The sequence below is a fragment of the Nannobrachium achirus genome (assembly GCF_963921795.1).
Source record: "Nannobrachium achirus genome assembly, chromosome: 10".
Lineage (NCBI taxonomy): Eukaryota > Metazoa > Chordata > Actinopteri > Myctophiformes > Myctophidae > Nannobrachium > Nannobrachium achirus.
The window spans coordinates 21,061,886-21,084,793 of record NC_137819.1 but is presented as its reverse complement, the minus strand read 5'-3'; the positions used below and the strand labels follow the sequence as shown (position 1 = coordinate 21,084,793).

Sequence of the window (22,908 nt, the reverse complement as noted above, 5' to 3'; positions counted from 1 at the left end):
TCTAAGCTTGTCAGTTTTTGCATAAAAGAAACGAGTTCCAAACATTTGTGTTAAAATGCGTCCCAGATGTGGAGGTCGGAGTCTGGAGTTGCATGCAGCTTAAATTCCCAGGGAACGCTCCCCCAAAAGAGAACTGATCTACAAACGGAGCCACAGTCTATGCGCGGATCGAAGCGACGCCCTGTTAACGTGTAGATCTGTTCTCCTTGTCCACGCGACACGGCGGTACCGCGGAGTATAGGATCGGCTTTAGAGAGTGGGAGTATTTTTGGGATCCTCGCCAGACCATTGAGGAGACCGAGTGTGTCACTAAACTATGGTAGGACTGAGGCGAGAGACAGTTACTGTTTAACCGTTGGAGGAAGAAGGATCGATCCATTTGTAACGGCATAAAAAACGCGATCATCATCAACATGGCACAGGTAGGCCTATTTAAGCGGCAACTTTGCACTTTATTTTACTATTCTCTACTGTCTATTTCCCAATTCTTTACTCCTGTGATCTGAACTCACTCTATTAAATGTGTCGACGTGGGCGTTATGAGTGTTTCACAAGACAGTAATTATTCTTCTTTTCTCCTCCTTTTCTTTATTTTTTTCCACTGTCCTCGATCCTCACTCTTTTCATTTTTTACGCGTGGCGAGAGGAACTTGGAACCTTTACTTTATAGTTGATTTTTAGTTTTATTCGTGTAATCTTTTTGGCGACATTATGGCAGATCAGATCCACGATTTCCCTTCAAACCTCTGGTTCTTGAGAACGCGCACACCGAGTGACACATTAATCCAGACAAGGACTTTATACAGACGGGTCATAAATAGCCTATAATCTTATTTTAGACAAAATAAGGGACGCTAAAGCATGGGGAGGACCGGAGGAGAATGACATTAGTCTACAAGACAGAGGACACTTTTATGACAAGACGCGAGAGAATGTTGTGCTGAGAGTTGTTGTGTCACTCACTGCTGTGCTGGGAGTGGGAGAGGCTCAAGTCCTGTGACACAGACAGCCAGGTGACATTAACTATATGAGGACACAGAGCAGGCTATCTGTCGGGCATTGTCTTGTGATTCTCAACATGTTCAGGTTTCAAGGTGTCAGGATTTGTGTCCTGCTATGAATTGAGTAGGCAAAGGACCTCAATGGAAACAAGCCATAGGCCTTCTTGGGTTTAAAATCCTCTCAGCCTACCTTGTATTGAACTGTACTTTCAATCAATCAATCAATCAATCAATCAATCAATCAACCAATCAATCAATCAGGATTTGTCTCAGTGGATCCCAATCTGAACATCCTATATTGTTAGACATGATGTGGTCCGGTCATTTGGTCAAGAATTCTTTAACTATCAATCAATCAATCAATTTAGCTGGGACCCCCTGGGGTAACCTGCCCAAGGAAGGGGTCCCTGGACAAATGCAAGAGAACACTTTTGCAAAGTGGACCCTGTGCAAGTGGGTTTTAAGCAGTACATTTCATAATTGTATTAATTCCATCTATTAGGCCTATCAGAGCTGGTGCTAAGATATAGTGGTAGAGTTTTTTTTAATTGTATGATGATTCAGCTCACATTTTGGTGTACCATCATTATTACATATTAGGCTAATTTGTTTTGTATAGTAGCCTACTGGATAAATAGGCTATGGAGGTTATAAATAATGCATGTGTCAATGTCAATATTGGACATTCATTAGCAGTGCTATTTTTATTATCCTGCACTGTAAATGTGTTATTCTCTTATGTATCAGTTTTATTTTAGTGTAATTCCTTTTTCCCCCTTCTTTTCTAGTCTCTTAAGACTTTAATAATATTGTATTCGAATGTGTTTTGCACTTTGTCTTAACGGTCTTAAGTGTTGTGTAAATAACTTTGAATTGCCCTATTATTGAAAGAACAGAACAGTCAGATGTTTACCTTTCAACCTGTCTATCTGGTATCGTCTCTGACACGTATTGGGAATGGGCTTGGCCTGCTCCAGATCATGATAACACATGTATATGTGTGAATCTGTAGAACTACTAGAGAAACACGTAGAATGTGTTTTTAAAATGTGGGTTAATCATAAATTATGGCCAAGCCGTGAGTCATACAGGACTTAGTTCCAACATCAGAACGCAGGTTGCAGATATGTAGTAACATGCACACTTATGTGCTTTAAGCTGTGAGTCAACCAGGACTTGAACACCATTGCCCAGGTTACAGATATGTGGAAACATTCAAACTATGTGTTTTAAGCCAAAACGGATGTGACTCAAGACCATAGAAATGCTGCTCACACTGGGACAGAATGAAAACACAAGGTGGGGTCGCTGGTACAGGATCTGACTGTCAAGTTTAACTGTAAGGAACGGACACTTTAGGTCTTCCTACTTAGTATGGCCACTGTCTATATGGGTCCACTTCTCAGGGATAGGCAAAGAAATGCATCGAGATGCACAAGAAATGGTATCAATTACTGTAAATCCTAGTTGGTCCACTCCAAACACAGACCTTTATATATTCCGCGAGGGAGATTCAGTTGCACCACAATATGAAACACGGGACAAAAAAGGAGATTTCAGGGTTTTGCTTGACCCTCTCTGTACATAAACAGTTTATAAATGATAATAATAATATCTCACATTTTATATAGTGCTTTTCTGAGTACCCAAAGACACTTTAAATGGGAAAAGTTGACCACAAATTATTTCTATAGCCTATATATTTCTAACATTTAGAGAGCTTGTAGATCAGCAATTATGTGTTCTTTTCTTTTTTTGTTTGAAATTCTTAACTTCCGTTTATAATGACATGCCCAAAATTTAAACACAGAAGTGGTTAAAATGAAGAGCTGCTGAAACTATTGTGTTATTGTTGGAAGTCACTGTGAATGTTGTCTGAATTCCTTAAATAGTGATCATAACCCCTCTCTCCGCTGCTCCTGTCCCACAGTGCTCAGAGCTGGAGAACGCCATCAAGACATTGGTCACCCAGTTCCATTCTGCTGCCGGTGACAACGGTCCTACGCTGAAGACAGACGAGTTCAAAGGGCTTCTGTCCTCCCAGCTGCCCAACCTGGCAAAGGTACTGTACATAACATGTGTATAAAATGTATATATGATACTCATCTGACACAATACATCGTGAGGGTTTATAGTCTGCAACTTCTAGCCAGAGGTGGCCTTAATCAGGTGCAGGGGCCTCGTTCAAGAGCTAATGCCGGACGGGAAAAAATATAACATTTGGTATATGGTATTTAGGTGTGGAATTATGCCCACAAAATGTTTAGGATAGAAGGTCTCATTCTGCTAGATGACTGACCTTTTTCATGGCAACACTTGCATTTCTTGGTAAGTGCTGTCAATGGTACTCTGCGTTCAGCTCGTGCCACTGTACGCGCACCGAAAAGTGCCAATCTACAAGCTCATAACGAGCGCAGCTAGGAATACAGTTTGGATTCGCTCCAACATTCTGAAACCTTCTTCAAAGTGACTGTTTCCGGGGGCAGTATACATGCAACAGAAGTCCCGCCTTTATACAGTGGACAACCTGCATTAGATTGTGAGAATGCTTTTCTCCTCGGAAATTAGAAATGGCTGGGGACAAGGCTAGGGTACAGCAGAAACAGATGGCTGAATCTGATGATTCGGACTCAGTACGCTGCCGCTGAATAAATGAATTCTCAGTTGAAGCAGGTGAAACATAGCTAAGGCCATCTCTGCTTCTAGCTGTCACATAGGGCTACTGTATCAAAATTACAATTCTTGCAATACATGTTTTAAAGTTTTCCCAACCCTTTAGAAGTTGTCTGAAGAACTAATTGCTTAAACCAGTCTAACAAAAATATAAATACAGGACTACAGGAAGTTCCATTAAGGCGGGACTACACGTAGGCCTGTACTTCCTGTGCTTCTGGTTAGACTCTTTGGTCAGTAGTTATTTTCCAGAATCTGTCTCCTCCTCATGTGATAAACCTGGGAAGTAGTACATTTTGAATGCAAAGGCTGACAGCGCATGCTTCTGTCACTTAGCCTACAGTCATAATGCCTGTCCTTGATCAAAGAACCAGGACACATTCCTCGGACCTGCTTTCTATTAGCCTCCTCACCTCACCCCACCCAAACTTTGAGCTTGTGGATCGGCTGTTTACAATATTTTAAAGATGTTTTCTCTATTTTAAAGATGTTTGTCCAAATGTATTAAAAAGGAACTGTTTTGCACATACAAGGTTTCCACCCAACAGCAACGATTCACAAGAAACACCCACCAGACTGTATGAATAATGTCTCTCTCACCACGCCCTTGTTTAGAAGGGGCTTGTTTGAGCAGTTTTTTATGTCCACAGAGTAAAGAACAGTATTGCGTATAACACTGCTCGTTAACTTTCTGACAAACTTTAAAGGTTCAATATGACTTTCTTTTTTAAATTAATTATAAAAGGAGATGGGAGGGAGCCCACTTCTAACCCCTGCAGATATTATTAACATACATTACCATACCCATTGGTTAAAATAACATGCTATTCTTTCAAATATCATTGGCCATGATTTTTCTTAGGAAGGAGTTGAGAGTACTAGAAGCATCGCGTCGATCCATATGGCACGTCCTGATAAGCCAAACGCCGATAAGGCAAACGCTGATAAGCCAAACTCCTTTTTTTTTTTGAAACCTCCTTTTGTTATGGTGAAATGTGAGCTCACCTGCATCGCGTTTCATTCCATTCATGCGTTTATCGTGCGCTTCACCACGGCTACGTAACTCGCGCGCAATGTCGTGGACAATAACTGTGACATATAACCATTGCATTGCTAAAAATAAGGAGGCTACTCTGTTTCCTTAACGAGACGGCAGAAGATCACTACGGTAGGAGACCCGGGCAGTACATTTGCGTTTGCCTTATCAGCGTTTGCCTTATCGGCGTTTGACTTAGAGGGATTTCCCCCGATCCATACACCGTTCCCATGATTCAATTTTTATTTTGCATTTAGGATGCAATAATCAATACATGTATATTACAAATACTGCAGGCCCTATACCCGGGTTTGAATGGCCGATGCTCATTGGTTAGCTCATTTTGAGGGAGTAGCTTATTAAAAACTTTTAACCTTTTGTTACTATTGTGATCTACAAACTCACAACGTGTCAATTTGTAACGCGTAAGCTTGTAGATCTACTATTTTCGCTATTCATGTCCCCCCCCCCTCCCCCCCCTCTCTCCGCTCCCTCCACTGGCTCCCGGTTGCTGCCCACACAGAATACAAAACACTGATGCTGGCCTTCAAAGCAGCCAAACCTGCAAAGCTTGATCGACCCCTACAACCCCACCGGTTCACTCATATCAGCTAACACAGGGATGCTGACGACCCACTCGTCCTAGACCCTTCACCCTCCTGGCCCCCAAACTGTGGAATAAACTCCCTGTTGCACTTAGAACGGCAGAATTGCTCCCTAGCTTCCACCGTGGTCTGAAGACTCACCTCTTCAGACTCCACCTCGGCCCATAGCACTAACCATAGCACTTGCCTACCCTCAATGACTGTTTTTTAATGATGTCATGTTATGTACCCCCATGTTAAATTACCCAATCAAATTAATTTATTGTAGTTATTGTACTGAAAGTAGTACTTTCTGTACAGTAACTGAATTAAATTAATTTGATTGGGTAATATGACGGGAGGGGGCGGAGTTGAGCGCTGAGTATTATCTAGTGAGACAACGCCAACAGAACTGTGCGAGGAGAAAATGCGACAATTCATAAAACAAATTTTAAAACAAGCAGTTCTAGGGGTAAAAATTTGATATAATCTGCTATAGAATCCCCCCTAACCGCGTACAGGGTACAAGTCTTCTAACAAAAAGGTGTCAGAGATTAGAACGAGCGTCCAACGTTCTCCTCGATCCTCCGCAGCACAGACCACTTTTTAGCAGCCATCTCTGCTAAAAAGTGCTCCAGTGCTTCACCGGAGCTCCGGACCACTTTTTAGCAGCCATCTCTGCTAAAAAGTGCTCCAGTGCTTCACCGGAGCTCCGGAGGACTGAAGTCTGTGGTAGCCTGTGTGTGTGTGTGTGTGTGTGTGTGTGTGTGTGTGTGTGTGCGTGCGTGCGTGCGTGCGTGTGTGTGTGTGTGTGTGTGTACACAATAGCTCTTGAAAATAGCCGTGCGGTGCGGCGCTACCAGCTAACAACAACACATCACGTTGTGCGCGGCACCGCACAACGGACGAAGTATACATTCACTAATAACTGATACGGCCCCGCCTCCTTTTCAGACCGTTTGAAGAAAGACCACGTGACCTACTGTATCATAATGTTAAATTTCGGCCGGTGTCCCGCCCCCTTTAAGTTTTTTTCCTAGATTACTATTTCTATGCATTCAACGTATTCATGTTGATGTATTGATGTATTGACCTTGTGTTGATGTATTGATGTATTCCTTGCTCATTGTAAATCGATCTGGATTAAGACCGTCTCTCAAATGCCTAAATTGTAAATTGTAATTCATCCTATGAGAAAGTATAAATCAGCGTTTAAGTGGTTTGTGTTTTCTCTCTCTGATCGTCCCTTGCAGGGCGCCAGCTCGGAGCAAGGCCTCACGGAGATCCTCCAGAAGATGGGCGTGTCCGACGGCGAGGGGATCTCCTTCAAGCACTTCTGGGGTCTGGTACAGTCTCTAGCCACCAGCCAGCACGGGCTGCTCAGTGCCGAGAAGGTCTCCAAATGCACCTGCATCATGCTGTGAGGAACACCACGCCGTCGAGAGAGAGAGAGCGGTGGTTCTCAACCGCTTCAGGCCACGACCCACAAAATAATCATATTTTAACTGACGGGCACTAAGAGTTGAGGCATCACATTTTGAGGTTCTATTGTGAAAATAGCCGATCTACATGCTCACAACGCCCGTTGTGAGCATTTAGATCGTCTATTTTAACAATTTCTGCCTCCAATATCTGAGAATTTGACCAATGTTTAATTTGTCATTTTAGAGGTAGTAAAAAGTCCTTAAATTGTCACTTTAGAACTGTGCATATACCCCCTTTACACTTAAACTTTATGTTGATTTGTTTACTGTTGAGTGAGAAAACAATGTTGCACATTAAGCTAATCATCTGGGGATGGCGAACACATTTAACCACTAAGAATTTGGGGGCGGCCGACCAGCCATAGCTAAACGGGTAGAGAACCTGGGAAGCAGAAGGTCTGTCTCAGGTTCGATTCCCACGCCCCCCCGGCAATGTGCAGAGGTGTCTCTGAGCACGATGTTTAGAGATGCTTTAGCATCAAGCTCGCAAAGATATTTGGTTTAGAGTGAAAAAATAATGGTTGCAACTCGAGCCTGTTTTACTAATTAAGTATAGAGGGTTCAAGTGGTTAAATTAGATCAATTTGCTTAAATTGGATTTTATATGGTTTAACAGGTAAAGCTGCAATCCTTAACTTTCGAACCCCGGTCTACCAAGCGAACAGCGAAGTGTCCAAAAAATGTCTGTTGAGCTTAGATGCATTGCAGTTTAAACAACGCAATACCACTTGTCAACCATAGGTGTCCTTCTTGACCACAGGATGATAGAGAGTAGCAGCTAGAGCAACAGCCACTTCCAAATGTACTAGTTATGCAGTTATGGATTGCAGCTTCAACTTCACAAAGTGTCTTATTGTTTGGTAGCTACTTTAATGCTATGATATGCAGTTTACAGTATTCATTTTTATTTTTTTATTTCCTGATAGTGGCTAAAACATGCCACAGGCTTGTCAAATGTTTCGGACATCAACTCTGTTTGATTTAACGTGAATGAAAATACCACTATACTAGTATCTGCGTGTTAGATTCCTTTATCAACATGATTTATTTTGCCATTGTTTACCACCCTTGCAGTTACTATATTTATATTTTGTAATTCTCTGTATTCTGGCCTATATGCAAACGCAATAAAGAATAGAAATTAGTTTTTTTCTGAATCCAATTTGGTGGTCTATGATTGTCCTTAAACGACAGTTACTGTAAAAACTGTATTTCACAAGAAGCAGTACTGTGAGTACGTTTACGATGCAAATGTTTCACGGTCTGTTATCAAACTCTGCACTTATCAACGTGAGCACATTTTCATTCTTTTAGTCATGAATGCCATGTCACTCAGTGATTTGCATTTACAGTGGCTGGGAGTTAAACCAGAAGAGACCATACTGTACCAGTTCAATGTAATATGTTTTAATGGGCTTATTTCTCAATAACTCTCAACCTGTCATCCCTATTTCAGGCATAATATCATTCTGGGGGATGGCAGATCTATTAGCCCACAATGTGTTGCATCATTGTGAGCTTATGGATTGGCTATTTTTGCAATATGTTTTTCAGCAAAGTATACAGGGCTTAACTGGATATACGTCATAGTTTTATGTACAAATTATGGAGACTGGGGTGAATTACTTAAGAGTATGAAAAACAATTCAAGGTGACAACAATCATTTTCATCAGTTGTGAGAATTTAAACGGTAAACATACTGAAAATGATCGGGGCTATACAGTATATGTTATGTTCATTGTACACTACATGTAAGTACAGTACTTTATGAATAAGACTATAGTAGGTTTTGACAATACTAAATCTGATAACGCTTAGTGTTTAGTGTAAAGTGTTATTACGAAGAGATCTTTATATTGTACATTATGTGCATTATGATATCATTGTTTGTTTATATTCTATGCTATGAAAAATAAGAAAGACATTTAACCTCTAACCTTGGCACCTCAATTTTGGGCATTTCACAATAAATGCCCAAATCTTCTTGAAAATAGCAGATCTACAAGCTCACAATGCAACCCTACGTGATGTGTGTGGCATTCAAAGCTTGGTATGGACTGCAAGAATATGCAATATATTGAATATTATATTCAAACGTGTACACATGAATGTAGAAGGGGTTTTGAGCTGAGAGTACAGTACTTTATTCAATAACATGGATTGTTAAAAAGAGAATTCAAATTCCAAATGTATTTGTATATTCAATCCATCATGGGTTCTGTGCAAACTGATTGACATGTTCATAATGACAACACTTCCACTTTATGAAGTTAAATCCTAGGCGTGTGCAGAGAGGAGGGGACTTTTGGTGCTTGGGCACCTGCCTTTTTAGGCCTACTACATAAAAATACAGTGTAACAATTTGCATTCAAACGTAATTATATTACACCACTTTAGTACTAAGAAAGAAAGAAATGTAAAGCTCCTATAATCTAAACATTGTATGCATGAATTACTCAAGTAATTAAGTATTTGATTATCGAGTAATTAAGTAATGAATTCAGGTATAAATCTTAGAATGAATTAAAACAAAAATTGCACCCTCAAAGCTCACACATTTGATGAAAGGTCTTGGACCTAGAGGACTTCTTCAGACTTCCCAGTATCCTTTTGGCCAAAAGAAGAGTCAAGATCAAGTACAATTGCAGGCAAGGTCAATATAAGGCATATTGAGACGGGACCAAACGTGAGGCCAGTGGAGCATTGCAGCCCTAACAACATAGGGCTCTATTTGTATTTGTTGTACCAGCTCTTACGCCTTAACTCAGGGGTCGTCAACAGGGGGTCCGGGACCCCTAGGGGGTCCTCAGAGTTACTACAGGGAGTCCTGATAGAAACTTTTTTTCTCCTTTTTTATATTAACCACTTGAACCCTAGTGTCCATTCGGAGAACTTCAGCCAAAAATAGCAGATCTACAAACTCGGATATTTTCGGCAAAGAGCTCTGGTGTAGAGGGGAAAAAGAGCAGACTAAGTACAGAGTGAAAGGTCAAGTTTTACAAGTGGTTAAATATCTGAAAACAAATTGACATGAATCCAAAATACACTGATGATTGTGCTATCAAACGTTGAAACTATATGGAATCTATGAAAGGTTGTGGGGGTCCCTGCTTCATCTCTCTCTCAACTAAGGGGTCCTTGGACTGAAAACGTTGAAGACCCCTGCCTTAACTTAAAGGCCTGTCCATTCTGTCTCCGACAACGAAACTTTTCGTCGGAAAGGTCCGGTTCAACTACAAAATGAAGTCACTCGCATCTTCTGAAAAGCATTACCCCGAGTCGGAAAGTCGGAACTCTCTTGAAAGGTTCAGTGGTCGGAGACAGTATGGACAAGCCTTTAAGTTAAGGCATAAGAGCTGGTACTTAAGACAATCAAAATACAGCCCATAGTCAGTTACCTAAGACTGACCGGAGGAGAAGGTGCACCCTCGTTTGAGCTTCTTCCCCTCCACTGTACCTCGAAAGTACTCCAGATAAGAGGAGAACACATACTTATTCATGACCTTGACCCTGCCGAAGATGTCCAGCTCCGTCTGCAGGTCGTGGTCGATGTCGCCCATCATTTGCTTGGACTTGGCGTAGAGGGCGTTCTCCTTGGCCACGATCTGATCCAACCAGGCCACTTTGTCCGACTGCACCTCCTCGACGCTATCCACTGTGCATCCGTAGAATCCTCGCTTGTCGCGCTGGGGCTAGGGGTCCTCCGTCATCATGGGATGGTCGTCTCCCACGAAGGCCGAGCAGATGGAGCTGTCCGTGCCTCTGGAGCGACCCACCTCGCAGGCGATGACGCTCATGAGGAAGAGGGAGAAGGTGCGGAAGTTGCGCACGGATGCCGTGAACACCGCCGCCATGAAGTAGTGTCCCCAGCGCTCGCAGTTGTAGGCGCACTGCCGCAGCTGAAACGTCTGCCGGCAGAAGTCGTTGAACTTGTCCGCCTTGAGGCCCTGTCTCAGGTCGGCGAGGGAGGTCATGTTCTTCTGGTCTTGGAAGTTGTCGAGGAAATGCTCGACCGCGTCATCGAGGCTCATGAACTTCCCGGCCAGAAAGACAGAGAAGGTTTTCTTTTGCACCTTATAAATGCTGTCGTTCAAAACGTAGTACAGGTCGGACTCGCTTTCCTCTCTCGCGTTGTACCGGATCTCCACAAGTAGATCTTGAATGCTAGCGAGGTGTTTGAACAGTACTTGCTCCTGTGGCTCTAAGAGCCAAGCGGGCTGTTTCTGGTGATCTTCTGGAACGTAGTCGGGTGCTCGCCGGTGTTCGTTCTGCTCAAAGAACAAGCTCCAGGTGAGCCCCTCCAGACAGTCCATGGATGGGTACTTTTTGCGCAGGTCGGCGGGAACAAACATCTGAGGGTGTGACGGCCATTCCAAGTTATTATAGTACAACGTTTTTCCTTGATATCCCGGAACCGCTTGTCCTTTACGACAGGGTCCCGCTGTTGTTACCAGGTCGCCCCGTCTGCTAAGTTCTGCGGTGACTCGACTGCAGCTGTCATTGTACCTCCAGACTCCGTCATCCTTCGTTAGGATCTCACCGTCGTTCCTGATCGAGATCGTTGACCTGTACAGGTGCAGCTTCGTGTCCACGTCGATTGATCTGAGGGTCTGTAGCAGATGCATCGCAAAACCAAGATCTTTTCCTAGGTCGCAACCGATGAGCCTCACAGAGTCTAGACGCCCACATTCGGTCTTTACGGCAGACACGGCCGTGGCGAGATCCTCCGGGACGTAACCGCCTAGCTTACCCGTTCCGTCTGCGCCACTGCTTCCATGACCAACCAATGAGACGTGCCTATTTCTATTCAAATGGCAGACGGCCCCGCTGAGAACACGCAGTGCCCCCTTGTGGTACGTTAGTAAAGTTGAAAAAACAGGATGACGTTCAAAGAGGGAAGTGGCCGCCTCGATCACCACAGGGTCGCTCTCTATGATCACTATGTAATGATGGTCACGTGTAGGTGGAGCCGCACACGGCGTCACGTTTTGATTGAAGGATGCCATGCTTCCCTCAGACTCTCCGTCAAGATGGTTGAATCTATACAATTGTGAAGGAGTTATGAATTAACACACTGCATGATTCGCACGGAAATGTGTTGCCACTGAAATGAGTTAAAGGTAGGATGATATGTTATAAAACAGATTTGTTTAAGTTTAAAGCACTATATTATCATAGTAGCAATCATATAGTGTTTTCAGCTAAATGTAAGCTATATGTTGCAATGGCTATAGTCATCAAAATAAATTGTATGATTTGCACAATTTGCTGTTTAAATGAGTTTTCCACTTAAAAATTGTTTTGTCGGCCAACTAGATCATGTTATGTTATGTTATGTTATGTTATGTTATGTTATGTTATGTTATGATGTAACACAAATATACTGTACAACACCTGTTGCTTTCCACTGGATCTGGGGCAGAACAAGCAGTATCACCAGAATCCCATGGGGTTGATAGAATGTCACCCACTGGTGGACCTATTTCAGGATGTGGCCTGCACAGAAGTCAAAGAGGACAGTATACAGTAGATCACAATGATGAGCACTTAGAAAGCGTGTCCTTTGACAAGATCTGTTATGCTGGAATGCTGCAGACATACTGTAGTTATGAATCATTTGCGTTCTGTTTACCACTCCATTCTACCATACTAGCAAAACAACATTGCAGCAGCAGATATCTCACCAATGTCCTGCGTTGGACGCAAACACCAGATTCTGGATACTCTGACCTAGAATTATAGAAACACAGTGGATGTTCAATCTAAACAATCTATCTAGGCTATACCACAAATCTATTCACAAAACGTATGGCCTAGCGGCTAATACTATTGTTAATTGTATTGATCATCTGAAGTTACTCATTGTGATTATTAATTTAGGCGTAGTTGTTTATTGACTTTCTGAATGTTTTAGGTAAAAATAAATCATGTCAATTTGGTGAATGTCAATTGTTCACCAAAATGATGCATCTATGAGGATGTATTCTATTTCCACCTAAGATATGTGAATACAAAAAACAGAAACCTACTGTATCATCATCAGCCATGCATGAACTTAGAACTTAAACACACACACACACACACACACACACACACACACACACACACACACACACACACACACACACACACACACACACACACACACACACACACACACACACACACACACACACACACACACATTACCACATGCCACTTTGAATATCAAAACAGGACCTACAACTTACAAGCACCTCAGTGTGCAGTTTTCATTCTGTGTTCTATAATACTTGGTATTTCTAGTTTAAAGTTTTACTAGGCTGATGTGTGGTGAGGAAACTAAAATCAAATACATTTTATTTGATGTACTTGTACTCAAGTTCCAATTATGAAAACAATGCAAATCTTGAATCTTCTTTTTTTGTTGATCATAATATGACAGTGTCCACAACTTTGCCCTCGGAATGAACTGAAATTATGATATATGTGTAACTCTAAAACTGGAGGACAGTTATGCCATAACTACATCCCCCAGGACTCTAAGGTCTGCTCCCCACAAGACCAAATATCTTTGCCAAAAATAACCGATCTACACTCGTTGTGAGCTTGTATAGAATCCTTTACAAACTCATTTTTACAAACGATCATCCCAAAGAAGCAGTACTTTGTACAGGTTCATGTGATTAAAGTTCTTACCTGCATCAACCATTATGGGGTCCAGAGACAGATGAAAGGTCAAAATTAGAAAAAGGTTAAAGGTCTTCATGGTGACAAAGGGATGATGTAGCAGCAAGTAAAGAGCCTGCATGCTGCTCATGGCTCACTGTGCTTTTATGATATGACATATTTAACTAGATAAGAAGGACAGTGATACGTTTGTTTAACATGAGAGCAGAGTAGGCCTATAGTTATTAGACCTTTGATGAATGCTGCAATATATGCTCAGCATTTTAGACAATATTATGTATATTGTTTTGTGAAGGTAGGTATACTCAATATTAGGCAGACTAGACCTACGTCACATTGAATTTTGTAGGCTATATCATCAGAAACAAACTCAATTTAGCAACAAATAAAAGTAAAAAGTAAATAATGATAAGTAAATTAAAAAAAAAAGTAAAAAATAAAATAAAATAAAAAGTATGTAGGCTAATAAGTAGGCCTAATAAATATGTTCAGTAAATCAGAGAACAATCAGCATAGGCCTAGGCCCAATTCGGGGAATTATATTTAGTCATCAGAAAATGTCTGAAAGATGACATCACACATGGTAAAACAATACAATCAGCAATAATAAATAAAGAGCTGGTGTTATTACATGAGAAGTAGGCTACATTTCAAACAAAAAAGTTTCAGTTATCATGAGGAGATCACCTCTGTTTCAGACCCTTTTCGGTTCTTAACATAATATGACACATTATGCCTTTATATCGCTTTTATATTAGATATATAATTAGATGAGAGTACATGGCTTTTGCGCACTATCTGTGGAAAGCCTTTATTTACCATTCAGCACTCCCATCCAGTTTAAACTGTATCCGGCCATTTGCACGCAAAAGAACATTTGAGCATTGAGACCATTTCCGTATCCGCTGTGGACTGGATTTGCACCGTACAAGCGAAATAGATTCTTGTCTAACAGAATAGACTAGGTTATTCCTGATTTGTCCTGTTGGGGGCGGTAGTGCACCAAACGTCCCATTTACGTTGGAGGAGGAGCCAAAGCGAGGCATTACAAGAGGAAAGTAAAGGAAGGACAGAGACGCCATTTTCGTGAGGTCCAACGTGCAAAAAGGTGATATTTAACGCTTTATTTGTGCATCTGGGAAGTACTTACACGGTATTTGAAGTAGGATTGAGTGTGTTTTCATGTCGTACGGAGAGTGTGTTGGAATATTCGAACACTATCTCCGCAGAATAAACAACACACCTCTGCTCTTTTTGACACATGTTTACACTACGTCGTACCACGGTGTTGCGTGGCAAAAAGGAACTGATCTACAAGCTATCAACACGTCGTGATGCAACGCGTTGATAGCTTGTAGATCTGTTTTTGATATTACTCTTAGACCCCAGTTCAATAAATTATACATTTCCGATTTTTGGTGGCTAACAGTCTGGCTTTGGGTTTGTTATCTTTTTAACTTGCGTGTGTTGAGATCAAACAACCACATTAATGTTATAACTTTTTTATCTTATATTAATAACGTGCCGAAAACGACATCATTGGAGCTGAATGGAGGTTTTGTCATTGTTTACTTCTTTTAGCACCACCTACAGGAGGGAGGTGGTAAACATTGACTAAAGTATCAAAGTAAAAGTGGTCTGCTTGACTGGTCCCCATGATTGATGAGAGAAAGATGCTGAAACTGGGAAAAGCAATTTTAATTATTTAATAATTGTAAATAATAGTATTCTGAGTCTGACCTTAATATACTATGTTCCCTGGATGTCAAATGAATGTGAGTAAATTGTGAGTAGCCTACAATGCACCTAACCCCCAAATATCTGTTGCTGTCAAATGAAAAGGGTTGAGAACTAATCATTCATACTAATCAGTCTTCTGGAAAATAAAAAGAAAACAATGTTGCTATATATCAGTGGTGCTCAAACCTTTTCATGTCAAGGATGTAAAAAAAGACATGTATTCCGCCACCGACCCCAAATCAAAATATTTGAGGGAGGGCGAGTTATTTTCGCTGCCCCGTCCTGTCCTGCGTCCCCATGGAGGGGGTGGAATATTTTGTTCCAGGGTTTGCTTAAAAAAATGTAAATGCAAAGATTTGCAGGAATATTCACAATTTAAAAAAAATATATATAACAGATATAAAAGCTCATACTGTAGGCCTATCTGCTTTTTCTAAATAGCCAAAGTATAAAATGAATGGTTAAAGTGGTTAGAACGACACAGATGCTTCCCCGGATTGATTGGGTCTGTAAATATTAGTGTATTACTGTGTTGTTGGCGTCATTTTCTCTGAATGCTTGAACATGGTTCCACTCACTGGTGTATTATCGTCACTCTGTGTCATCTTTTTTGCAGATCATGCCCCGTCACTGCTCGGCAGGAGGCTGTAAGTCACGTGACACCCGGGAGAGTCGCAAGGCTGGCGTCACCTTCCACAAGTGAGTGGTCCCCACATGATTTTTGGGGGTCCCCAGATGATTTTTTTTGGAGGGGGGGGGGGGGGGGGGGGGGGGTCTCCTGATGATTTGCTTAATGTGCAACATTGCTTTTCTCACTCAACAGTAAACAATCCAACAAACAATATTAAAGGAGCTATAGTCAACGTTTTGTCAGGCTGACACTTTGTTTACATTCTAGTCTATTCCTTGATAGTGTTAGACTAGGATGTAAACAAAGTGTCAGCCCGACAATGGCAAAATTATCATTATTTTACGCTTTTTGTGGTCATTTTTTAATAGAAACACATATATGAAGCATATTCTTTTATAAAATATTTTCGAAACATTATTTTTATTTTAGCATCCGTTTTTCAAGAAAAAGTTGACTATAGCTCCTTTAAGTAGGGTATTTTCACATTTGTGACAATTTAAGGACTTTTAAGACCTTAAGTGTGGGGGGTCCCCAGTTATTAAGGGGAGGGGGGGGGGGTCCCAGTTCAGATAGCAAGGAGTGGATCTGACCCAGGTTAGTGTAAAACGTTCACGGCCCTCGCGGCTTGGGAGCTTTTGGCTGGAGAGCTTGTTTTCGGTGGAGACGACGGAGGCGTGCCGTCTCAAGCGGACTTGAGCCACATGAGACACCGCCGAGCGAGTTAAAGGTAGCAAGTCGCCATGACTGTCGAGTGTTGCAAAGTCCGCGCGAGCTGACTCAGCGCCGTCCGAGTTAGTTGTGTTTTAATGTGTTGAATTACCTGGTTGGTTGGTTCATGTGTCACTCTTGTGTTCAGGTTACCGAAGGGAAAGGCGAGGAGGAACCTGTGGATCAATCAGTCCCATCGGGACGGCCTCTGGGAACCACAGACCGACTTTGTCTATTTCTGCTCCAAGCACTTCACCCCTGAAAGCTTTGAGCTCATTGGATACAGGTAAAAGGCTCCTCTAGGCATGCAACTCAAATTTTGCTTCTGGGTGGTCCCTGGAGCTAAATATTTTGAGATGGGTGTCCGTGGCCAAATACATATCATTTTGGGGGTCCTTCACATGAAAAAGTTTGAGAACCACGGACATAGTAGTCTCTCAAGAACAGACTAACTGAGCTCCATTTAAGTGAAAAGGACCTTTTCTTTGACGATGGCTGGCCAGATTGCTGACATAGAAACATAGGTTTTTAAAAAAAACCATAGAAGGATTCAAAAGACACTTATAGAATCGGGTCAAAATTCTAATTTTCACGATTTTTCTAAAATAGCAGATCTACAAGCTCGCAGCGCGGCACTCTGCGAGCTTGTAGATCTGCTATTTATTTTTATAGTTAAAGCATAAAATAATAATAACAATAATGTGTACCCGTTCTGAATGGATTTATCATACTATACTAATCGATTTAATTAGTTTTAGATTAGATTTTTATTAAAAAAATTATAATCTAACCAATAGTCGATAATTTGATAAAATATCAATTTGATTAAATTATCGAATACCGGCTAAACAAGTGAAATGTTTAAACAAAAACACAAAGAGAGTATGAGACAAAAACAGGAACAGTATAAATTGATATTTGATATACTTTTTTATAGTGGGATCCGGAGGATCAGAGAAGATGCATATCCAACTCTGTTTGAAGCTACTCCAGAGATCAAACGTAAAGGAAGACCCAGGTAAGGTATCGGATCTACACAGAAACACTCTCTATCGTTTACCTGAACTTGAAAGCTTTGAAAAATACAGAAAATAAGCAATACATATACTGTACCAGTAAGACTCCCTAATCGGGAGATAAGCGACCGTAGGTGGCTTATCTCCACAAATAGGGCAAAAATTTGTTTTTCCAAAATCTTCCTGATCCATGTTGATGACATGAGTGTAGACATGCTGTGTAGTGATATTCGTGATTTTAGGGCAAAAACTGTAGGAGCAGTGTCCAAAAATGTGTTTTAAAAATCGGCCTGAAGGTGGCGCTAGAATAGGGCCATGTGAGAAATGAGGGGTGGGGTCTCCGCGTTGCCTTGGCGGACGAATAGGTACCGGCCCCGGCTCTCCCGGACGCTCCTAGCCCGAGTTACGGCATTTTATGTGCGCTGCAGTGGCAGGGGGTCCTCCACTGGGGGCGCCACCACTTTTGCATCCGTTCTGGAGCACCAGGAGTCGGTGGTCCCCGGGAATTCCCCGTGAGCAGCCCCGTTGGGGTGGTCATTTGGTCATTTTTGCACATTTGGTCATTTTTTACATCTGGGGGTCCCTGGGGCTCCGGGGGTCCTTGGAGGTTGTAGTTTGGCAGGCAAGGAGTGTGTGTGTAAAATCTGGCATGGATCGGGTCAACGGGTGCGGAGATATAAGCAGGGAAAAAGTGTGACGTGTGAGCACATTTGGTCATTTTTTACATCTGGGGGTCCCCCAGGGACCTGGGGGTCCCTGGGGCTCCGGGGGTCCTTGGAGGTTGTAGTTTGGCAGTCAAGGAGTGTGTGTGCAAAATTTGGCATGGATGGGGGCAACGGTTGTGGAGATATGAGCAGGGCAAAAGTGTGACGGACTCACTCACTCACTCACAGACAGCCGGTGGAGGTTTTGGTAGTAAATGCGACCTACGGTCGCAATAAGCTCATAACCCGTCACACTCACACCACTTCGCAATTTGAGCTTGTGGATCATCTATTTTTGTTTTTGCGACACCATCGTGCTACAAAATATGAATCATGCTCATGTCTGCATTTTTACTGCAGGGGTGTGACTGACTGATGTTTGTACAAGTGTGTCTTATTTGGGTAGTCTTTGCACGGTTAGAACATGTCTTTTTTTAACAAAACCCTTTAAGATCTGCTATTTTTGTCTGAAGTTCTCCTCAGAGTATAGGGATGCGAGGGTTCAATTGTTCATTTAAAATAATGATCTGGGATTTGGTGGCCCCCCTGTAGCAATTATGAGGACCCCCTAGGGGTCCCGGACCCCCTGTTGAAGAGCCCTGTTTTTTTTGTTTTTTTTTTAAGTAAAAAGAAATGTGGAAATAGCAGATCTACAAGCTCACAACGTTGTGAGCTTGTAGACCGGCTGTTTCCACTATCAATGTTCTTTTTTAAGTATAAAGTTGTCAAATATGTCAGTAATTTCTTTGTATATTTAGGTTATGCGTCATATCTGCCATGTGCAACTTCAAAGCCTACAAGCCAAACAGAAATGTAATTGTCAACGACAAAAACACAATTAAATCGTTAATCGCAATTATTTGAGTGACAATTAATTGTCATGTAAAATGTCATAATCGTGACAGCCCTAACTGTAAGCCCTAACATGTTGTGCATTGGGCTGCAGCCACTTAATGTAAAGTAATGCACACATTATTAAAGCTTTACTCGTGGATTAAAGTTCTCAGTTACCATGACTGATTTCAGTCATTTGTATGTTGCGCACCAAAAACAGCCAATCTACAAGCTCACAACATGGCATGCTTTGATGAGTTGTGAGCTTGTAGATAGGCTATTTTTGGTTAGTTATTTTAAAGTGACGGTTTTCAGTCATGAGATTAAAGACAATCCCTGTCATAATCTATGCTGGGTAAACTATATAAAAAAGCAATTTCACAACTTGGTAATTACTACTAACTTACATATTAACAACTTAATACACTTACGCACATGTACTCGTAATTCCTGGTCAGAAACGTAGTTGTTTTAAGCACCTCTGCGTGATGTACCACTACTTCTGTATAGGAAGCAAACCAACTCCACAAAGGCAGAGCCTACCAGCCAGGAGGGCAGCCGGGAAGAAACCGAAGAGGCTCAAAACGACCAAGAAGAAGAAGCTCAAAATGTGCCGTCAACAAATGGATCAGAACCCGACCCAACCATGGAGACAGATACAAACACAACGTCCTCTTCTCAAGGTAGAGCTGGGCAATTGACCGAAAATATATCGAAACCGACATTTAGAACCAGTAACTAACTAACTCAAATAATTGAGAAGCAAGATTTGTTTTGTTGTTTGTTGTTTTTATCATCAACTTAATTGATTACTGTCATTAGACACAAGCTCTAGATCAGGGGTCTTCAACAGGGGGTCTGGGACCCCTAGGGGGTCCTCAGAGTTACTACAGGGTGTCCTCCAAATCTTTGAGTGATAGAAAGTTTGTTTGTCCTTTTTTATATTAACCACTTGAACCCTAGTGTCCATATTCTGAGAACTTTAGCCAAAAATAGCCGATCTACAAGCTAACAACGCCTCACGCTGCGAGGCGTTGTGAGCTTGTAGATCGTCTATTTTAGGTGTAAAGGGGAAAACAGGGCACACTAAGTACAGAGTGAAAGGTCAAGTTTATTAAGTATTGACGTTCAAGTGGTTAAATATCTGAAAACACATTGATATGAATCCAACATACACTGATAATCGTGCTGTCAAACAATGAAACTATATGGAATCTATGAAAAGGTTGTGGGGGTCCCTGCTTCATCTTTCTCTCAACTAAGGGGTCCGCCTGAAAACGTTGAAGACCCCTGCTCTAGATTATACTTTGTTGTACACCCAGTGTAGGGCTAAAAAGAGCTGATGTGTCTGTGTCAACGCGTTGTGATCTTGTTCATCTGCCATTTCCGCTTTTCTTCTTGTAATGTTGTTCATTCATTGTAATCGAGGCAAAAGTTTAAAACAATTGTGATGTTGATTCTACGTCATATCGCCCATCCCCATCCCCAGGTCCACCAGAAGAGGCAGAGGACTCCTCCCAGCAGCAGGGCAGTGCGTCGCCCTCCTCTCCTCGCCCTGTGTCTCCGTCACGCTACATGAGGCGTCTGCCCCCTCCGCCTGGCTTCCACCTGCCCAAGGAGCACAACTACGCTCAAATCTGCCCCCTGGTGGGTGGATAAGGCCTGTCACAATTGTTACATATTGGCTCAATGGCAATGCTTTTCTTTTCTCAATAGGCTCTATGCACAGCAGCCATATTGGGGGAACCATTTGTGCACTCCGAGAGTTACACACACACACGTAAGGTGTCTTTTGGATTCCCCTTAAGGAACCACGAGGGTACCTGGACCACACTTTGAGACCCACTGGTCTTTCCAGTGACCCAACATGCACAATGTCAGCACCCTGACTCTGTTTGACCAGAATGGAACACAGCTTTGTATAGTTCATTTGGAGGATTTGTTATTTGTCATATCAGCCTCGTTCAATTTGAGTTTACAAAACCTAAAAGACATACAGAAATGTATATGTTAAATGCCAATGACACATTTAAATCGTCAATGGCACTTGTTAGTACGGCAATGTAATCCTCACCTGGCTATTACTTTACGATTGGGACTGCCCTATAGGTGTGGAGACGGCGCTACGACCGGGTCATCGACTGCTTGGAGAAGGCCCTGCGGCAGCTGAACGCCGCCAGGCGACGGGAGAACCGACTGCGAGTGTCCCTCCTGAGGCTGAGGGAGAAACGCCTCAAACACACCCTGCTTCTGTCCAGGGACCGGTCCAGGGGCAGGGCGGGGAGGACGCCCCCACGAGGTGGGTCTGTCGCAGTTATGAAGTTATTGCTCTGACCGCAGCTATCTTCAGCTAATCACAGATGTTTTGCATAATCATCTGAGTGATTTGTAATTGTGCGTTAAAGTAAGTGTTAAATCGCTCTATACTCGTGTGTGTAGTTTGCATGTTTGCATGTTCTCCCCGTGTCTCCAAGGGTAGATACCCTCTCAAAAACATGCAGTAATCCTGGTATCTATAATGCATCCCCTACTAGCTATACTACTACTGTATATATTATATAGCTCCAGAAAATTAACGTATTTTAATCATGCTTAGTTTTTGCAGCATAGAACCTTTCTCGCTGGATGAGTTTCAGGCATACCGATCATAGCGGTGCACCAACCAACAGTCAAATATGTCTCTCGCGCTTCGCGCCGCGTTATGAGCTTGTATATCGGCTATTTTCACTATACAACATTCTAATTGATGGAATTTCTTAGATTTTTCTTTTATTAAAAGTTACTTTAATTAACATTTATCTTTTTATGAAATTACTTTGATACTTCATGAAACGACTAATCATCAACTAACATTTCGTGATCCTGACAGCCCTGTTCAGAGGAGATGCAGAGGAACGGCTGTCTTCACCGACAAACCCAGACGAGAACGACACGGACGCAGAGGCCGAGGACAACGGGCTGTTGGCGGGGGAACTCGGGGAAGCGGCAGACTCGGGAGGCTGGACTCCCGCCACGGACACGAGACGAGGGTCCGAGGAGGGACCCTCGTCCATCCTCTGCTTCTACTGCGGGAGAGGTCGAGAGGACAGCGGAGGTCACGCGGCACAGAGAGGCTCTGCGACGAACAGAGACGCACCGACGGTAAACAAGCGGGACGCAGAGTGCGACAAACGCGTTGCGGTTCCCAAAAGGTTGGATAGGAAATTACGAAAGAAGCCAGCGACCGAGAACGAAGCGGAAGACGACGACGACGACCGCCACCATCCTCGCGGAGCGCCGATTAAGCCGAAACTAAAGATCCAAAGTCCCGTGGGACAATGCGGCAGTTCGCAGCCACCCTCTCCCGCCGCGCCCCTGCAGCAAAGCCAGGCTCACGTTGACCTGCAGCAGATGATGTCGGCAGGGGCCGTTCACCACTTGCAGCCCGGCCCGAGTTCTCATGGCACATTCCTCTCAGAGTCGAGCGGCGGTGAACACGCCGGTCCCGAAAATCAGGAGAACTTTCAGCAGCAGCAACAGCAGCAACTGGTCTGCTGGATAGAGGAAAGCACGGAGGGACAGCTGCTACTGATACCGTTCCCCGATGACGGCAGGACCGTCAATCTGGTCCACTCGGAGGGCGGCGTGGCCGAGGACTTGCAAGCCATCGTGGTGTCGGAGAACTTTTCAAGGGAAGTGAGGGTGGCGATGGCCTCCGATGACGCTCAGGCCAGTCAGCAGGGTTTGCCGGGCGCTCCTGTGGTTAGGGAAGATGTCAAGGAGAAACTCAAGGAACACCTGGAAGGATTTCAGCTTCAGTTGAGCAATGAGTTTATTGACTGAAAAAA

General features: G+C 42.8%; 1 protein-coding gene across 1 annotated transcript; it reads left to right on the top strand.

Moving 5' to 3' along the window:
* Window positions 1-296: 296 nt before the first annotated feature.
* On the top strand, window positions 297-22,903 carry thap7 (THAP domain containing 7; the record flags this gene model as incomplete). The annotated part of the gene is made up of 13 exons (XM_080735320.1): window positions 297-422; window positions 2,932-3,063; window positions 6,548-6,714; window positions 8,894-8,912; window positions 10,476-10,636; window positions 11,234-11,387; window positions 15,805-15,887; window positions 16,676-16,813; window positions 17,465-17,545; window positions 19,592-19,764; window positions 20,571-20,728; window positions 21,191-21,380; window positions 21,951-22,903. Exons 1-13 carry the CDS (start codon window positions 414-416, stop codon window positions 22,901-22,903), a joined length of 2,418 nt encoding a protein of 805 aa, XP_080591446.1. The 5' UTR covers window positions 297-413.
* Window positions 22,904-22,908: the final 5 nt, after the last annotated feature.